Here is a 6,347-nt window from a genome sequence, read left to right as displayed (position 1 = left end):
GGGCTGGGGCGGAGGCATCCTAGGTCTAGAAGAAGCCCAGACCACTATTTCAGGAGGAACTCCAGCCATGTTTCATTTCATCCATACCTCAACTCTCCAGACTTCTTATCTTTCTCCTCTCCAACCACCTTATTCTTGTATGGCACTCTCCCATCCCTCCTTTATAGATCTCTTCTGTGTATTTCTTCTAGTGGGAAGGCAAATAAAATATGTGGGGGAGGGGATCCAGTCTAAAATTGTGTTTGGCCAGCAAGCCAAGAATGTTTTTTTTTTACTTTTGTAAGCAAAGTTTTATTGTATTTAAAAATGTAAAAACCATTCTTAGCTCTCCAGATGTACAAAAACTGGTGGAAGGCAGGATTGGCCTGTAGTGTGCCCAGTTCTGCATTAGAATATGAGCTCCTGGATGGTAAGGAATTTATTGCTTGTTTCTATTTGTCTGCCCAGCTCTTAGCACAGTGCCTGGTTTAGTGAGGGCTTAGTAGAGTGTATAAATTCTCTGTCTCTCTTTCTCTTTCTGTCTCTGTCTGTCTCTCTGTGTCTCTTTTGAGACTAGGTCTCCTTATCTTGCTTGATATGGAAGCTTTAACTTGATCCATTTTCTGACTCAGGCTCATTCCTTAGGCTGCCTCGAAGGTCCTCCACTCCTAGGAGTTCACCACATAAATGAAGCCAGTGCAGACACCCAATCAGCCTGAGTCAGATTGGAGCTCAGAACTCCCAAACTCAAGGGAATCACTAGCCTCAATCTCCACTAGTAGTAAGGATTACAGGCAAACACCACCCTACCTGGCTCTCTCTTTCTCTTATTTGGAAACAGATCAGAAGCTCATATAGGTATCCTTGGCATTCCCAAGACTACTGGCTAGTCAGTAGACAAAAGCATTTCACTGCTGTGACCTTCTAGTGCCACATTTTCAATGCACATACAAGGTCAAGAGCAGGTCCCTTCAGGCTTTCTGGTAGTTGCTTATGTTTCCCTACATTGGTCTTGTTACATCTTTGCAGTTGTGTTATGTTCCAGGTATCAAAGACTTCCTCTCCAGATAACAAATGGATCATGTGACTATAACTTTGATCACGTGAAATTGAACAGTTTCTACAGGAACAAAATTAATAAATCTAGGATAAGAAGGGAAACCAAAATGTATAAACACCTAGAACTTTGATTATATGAAACCAAAAAACTTCTGCACAAATGGGTCACATGTCCTTAAAAATAGTTTTCATCATTGATGGCTTGCTTCCTGACCCTGAGTTGTACATTTAAATGTTATATCTCATAGTCTGAGCCAATGCATGCTTAACCCACCTGGGAGTGTTGCTAGTAACTAACTTGGTCTTATTAAACAATGAAAAATAAATTTTTGGCAGTTTTACACTTATCCAGGAAACACAGAGTTCCACCCACCACTGCTTGAACATCCAGAGAAAACTCCCAGACCCTTTTGCTTCTCAGACAACTGTCATCTCAGTCTCTCAGCTCTGTCCTTTTGGTGAGCAGCAATGATTAGTACAGGGCTTTAATGTATATCATTTTATCCAATTAAACTCAGTTTAAGCCCCAACCATGAAGAAAACTCCATCCTGTTGCCTTGATACTATATTTCAATAGACTTTCATCCCTCAAGCAGGGAAAAAACAGGATTGATCACAGAAACATGGCTTGATTATTTACAGTTTCTGTCCTCATGACCAAAGAAATAACATAAAAGGAATAAACTAAAATGTAGATAGATAGACAGACAGACAGACAGATAGATAGATGGATAGATGGATGGATGGATGGATGGATGGATGGATGGATGGGTGGATGGATAGATAGATAGATAGATGATAGATGGATAGATGGATGGATGGATAGATGGATGGATGGGTGGATGGATGGATAGATAGATAGATGGATAGATAGATAGATAGATAGATAGATAGATAGATAGATAGATAGATAGATAGATAGATAGGTAGATAGATAGATAGGGAGAGAGAGAGAGAGGTTGCTGCTAAGGCTATACATTCACAGTTCCTCTGAGAATTAGGTACCATTTACCAAGCTAAATGAACACCCCAAACCCCAGAGTTAATAGATCCATTTCAGGTCCATAGGTTCAGTTCCCCTGTAAGCCACTCCCATTGGGAATGGGCAAATATTTCCAATGTGGTAACTAACAAATGTCCCCGTGTTTTCCAACTCATTCTGAGCATCCTCCATCTATATTCCCACTAACAGACTTCAGCAAGTTCAATGTCCTGATCAGTGTGTTGGAGGGAGGAGCTCAAGAATCTGCTCCTGATGCTGCTTCCTGGATGGCTCATTGGATAGGTTTTATAAGGTCCTCAATAATGCAGTAATGAAGTGTGGTCAAGGTCAGGTCAAACTTAGGGAAAAGCTCTTCAGGTCATCACTCCTCCCTTTCCAACCTGAACCACTTGGGAGTTCCCTTGAACCACTTGTACATTAATTCCTTATGTGTCCACATTATTTCTGCACTGGACCAGTCTCCATAATTTGGGGGCATCAGGTTTATGGGCAGGGATGACTGAAACATGGAGCCAATTGGTTTTCAGATGGTGTATAGATGTATAACCCCTGTTACATATGCACTAACATGACATGGCCCAAAGAGGAGGATCATTGACTATTGAAAGGCAAACCCTTTAAGAAGTTTCTTAGTGGATAAAGCTCTAGATCTGGGTTCAGGAAGTTCTGGGTTCATATCCTGCCTCAGACATTTGCTAACTGTGAATCTGGGCAAATCACAATCTCTGCCTGCTTCAGGTATGTCATTTGTCAAATGAGGTATTTTGAGGATCAAATGAGATAATATTTGTAAAGGGCTTAGCACAGTGCGTGGCATGTAGCATCTACCTAATAAATACTCTCCCCTCCCCCTTCCCCTTCCCTTCTCCACAAGAGGTCTAGAGCTAAAAGGGAGATTTAGAGGCCATGTATTCATTTAACAAAGAAACTAAGGCCCAGGGAGTTAAATGGCTTGCCCACAATCACCCAGTCAATAGACATCAGAATCAGGATTTGAACCCAGGTCCTCCAACTCCAGAGTCAATGTCTAATCAAGCAATAAATATTAATAAGTATCTACTGTGTATCAAACACCATTCTAAGAACCGGGGATACAAAAAGAGGAAAAGACAGTCCCTGCCCTCAATCTAATGCTCTTTCCACAACATCATAACCTTTCTCACAACAAACTTTTTACATCTCCCTTGGTCTGTCTTGATCTCTGCATAAAGGTTTGAAATGATCTCAGCATGAAGATTTTAAACTCTCTCCCCATTTCCTGATCAGCTCTTGGGTCTTAGGAACTTCTTTGGGAATCTTGGAATGACCCAGACTCGCATGAGTGGGGAACCTGCAGCCTCGAGGTCACATATGGCCCTCTAGGTCCTCAGGTGTGGCCTTTTGACTGTGTCCAAATTTTACAGAACAAATCCTTTTATTAAGGGGATTTGTTCTGTGAAGTTTGAATTCAGTCAAAGGGTCTAGTCCTACCATTTTCTGGCCTTCTTCCCTTTGGGGCTGTCTGGTACCCTTAGTTGTCTGGACAGTGGGTTAGTGGTGTCAGACCTCATCAGTCAGTTTTCTAGTTTCTGTATGGGGGGCTAACAGGTTACTCCCTACCCCCCCTCCCCAATTCCAGGACCTCTTTTCCAGAAAGAAGGGCCTGAGGGCTAGAGATAAGAAGATAAGATTAGGGTTATGCTCTACCCAGTTGTACGTTTCTTATGAAAGTGGGTTGCAGAAGTGGGTATTTCAAGAGAGAGGCTGAGAAGGCTGGTAGAATGTGGGGGTATTTTTTGGAAAGGGAGTGGCAGGTAAAGCTGGCACCTAGGGCAAATCAGTTTGAGGGGGCTGTGGAGGAATAGATTGTGATCCAGGGGATTCTTTCTTAGCCATCTCAGGCATTCTTATCTCTTCTCTCCCTGTCCTTGGAGGGTCCAGGACACTTTCTCTTTTGGGGGACCGTGCTCACTGTGCTGCTTGCCAGCCTGTTTCTTGTCCCTGGGTCCCCCAGGAGCTCAGCTGTCCCTCTGGCCAGCATCATACCCTGGTTGGAGAAGCTGCATCAGTTCACCACTAGCTGATCTTGCTCTCACCTGTTCCTCATCTCAGAATGAACCCACTGGAATCTACCTACACCTCAAGGAAAAATCTCATGTATGTCAGGGCCCTGGGTCAAAGCTTCAGTGGCCCCTCCTTAAGTTTAGCTCTGGTGTCAGGAATACTATCCAGGTCACCATGTAAAATGAAGCAGAAACATATGTTCAAGGGGGAGGAGAGGGTAGAGGCCAAGTTCCCCTCCTCCCCACAATTCCATTGCCCAGCTCCCCAGACTTTGTATCCTCAAGAGCTGACTTCCTCCAGCTGTTACAGGTAGCCTGAGAGAGAGCTGAGTGAGAAATAGGCATAGGGGTTCATGGCCTGAGTTGGGGGGAAAGGCAGAGGAGGGAGGTAAGTGGAGGCATCATCAATAGGACTGGGAAATGTAATGGAGGAAGAATTGGATATGATATCAGAGAACCTGGATTCCAAATTCAGCTCTATAAATTACTTGGGTGATCTCGGGTAAGTCACTTAAATATCTTTGTGCTTCAGCATCCACTACTGTAAAAAGGAGGTTAGGGGGGCCTTAGATGAGCTCTAAGGACCCTTCCAGCTCTAACTATATGATCCTGTGATCTTAGTGGGCCTGAGAACAGGCGGATGGGGCCAGACAACAATCCCAGTGAAACCATGAGAAAGGGAAGGCCCAGAGCTCCACCTCAAAAGGAGGGGCTGCCTTAGACCCCACCCAGAATCTCCTCCCCTTCCCCCAACCTAGAGGACTTTAAAATCCCTGCCAAGAGGACCCCTCAAGAAGGAGCAGATGGATGGTGAGTTATGGGAACCTCAGTTTTTGGAAGGGAATTTGGGGTTAGGACAGGAGGGTGGAGGGGACGTCCTCTCTGGGAGTGAGGTGAGTGACAGATCTCCCAGCAGGGCCCTTGACACATTGGTAAGAGCCCAGTTGGCTCTGGGTGTGAGTGCTTGCTCTTTTGACTAGTCGTTTGACCCTAGCTAGTGAGATAATTTTATCTCAATAAGCCTTGGTTTGTTCATCTGTTAAGTGGTGATAATAAAATTTGCACTCTGTGTCACAGGTGGCAGTAATAGCAAATGAGATAATGTGTATGATGTGTTTTATAAACCTTAAAGTATATTATAATTACAAAGTATTGTATTATTGTTGTTGAGTTGTGTCTGACTCTCTGTGACCCCATTTGGGGTTTTCTTGGCAAAAATGCTGGAGTGGTTTGCCATTTCCTTCTCCAGCTCATTTTTTCGATGAGGAAACTGAGGCAAACAGGGTCAAGTGACTTGCCCAGGGTCACACAGTTAGTAAATGAGGCAGGATTTGAACTCAAGTCTTCTTGACTCCAGACTTAGCACTCTATCTCCACTGTACCACCTAGCTGTCCCATTACTATTTATTATTACTAAGGCAATAGTATATAATTATGTAAAATTAATATAATAGGTAATAGTATAATCATGTAAAACAATATATGTAATAAGTAATATAATACATAATCATATATAATCATATAAAAGTAATATAATGTCACATTGTAATATAATATGTAATAACATGCAATCATGTAAAAGTAACCAATGATCTAAGAGAACTTGGGTGAATCATTTGCCTTTTCATTCTTGTTTTGTTTTTAATTTTGCTATTTATAGTTAGGAGAAATATCCTAAGGGTTCATCACAACAATCATTTTGTAGATGTTTTAGTCTCTTGGGAACAGTTTTTCTTGTTTTGTAACTCTGCAGAGTGGAAGTAGCTCCTGGCTCTCAAAGGGAACCCACAAGGGTCTGGGTAAGGGGAGAAGCAGTCATGGGGTGGGGTGGGGGAGACAGGAGGACTGCATTTGGAATTCTCAGCCTCGGGTTAGTCCCAGCTCTGCTCTGTGATCTTAAGCTCTCAAGGCCTACAAACCTACTTATTTGTAAAATAGGTGATTTCTAAGGGCCCTTCCAGCTTTAGATTCTATGGGCCCTTGCTTATAATTCGATATCCTTAAATGAGGCCTCTGATCCTAGAATGGGGGTGTCTTTTTCAGACATGAAGCTCCTTCTGCCCCTCATGGGGCTTCTGGCATTGCTGACTCTGCCCCAGGCCTCAAAGGGCACTGCCTCTACCGGTAATACTCACTTGGACAGCAGAAGGGGCTGGGAGGGGGATAAAGGAGGGTCTGAGGAGTTTTCCTAGTGTGTGTCACATTGTCTTGAGGAAGAAAGGGAGACGGGGCCCCAAGTCAAGATCAGAGTCTAAACCCCAGCA

At 43.4% G+C, this 6,347-nt stretch overlaps 1 protein-coding gene across 1 annotated transcript in view; it reads left to right on the top strand.

The window, feature by feature from the left end:
* The first annotated feature begins 6,128 nt into the window (after positions 1–6,128).
* Positions 6,129–6,347, top strand: part of EPX (eosinophil peroxidase) — a 13,443-nt gene continuing 13,224 nt past the window's right edge. Inside the window, exon 1 of the mRNA XM_069067401.1 lies at positions 6,129–6,274. Within this exon, the coding sequence (XP_068923502.1) occupies positions 6,129–6,274 (146 nt within the window). The remainder of the gene's footprint in view (positions 6,275–6,347) is intronic.

This window comes from Petaurus breviceps, unplaced genomic scaffold (assembly GCF_028583685.1).
Source record: "Petaurus breviceps papuanus isolate PSGF00001 unplaced genomic scaffold, PetGlider_PUasm1.0 90750, whole genome shotgun sequence".
In the NCBI taxonomy this organism is placed as follows: domain Eukaryota; kingdom Metazoa; phylum Chordata; class Mammalia; order Diprotodontia; family Petauridae; genus Petaurus; species Petaurus breviceps.
This window is presented reverse-complemented; position numbering and strand designations above follow the sequence as displayed.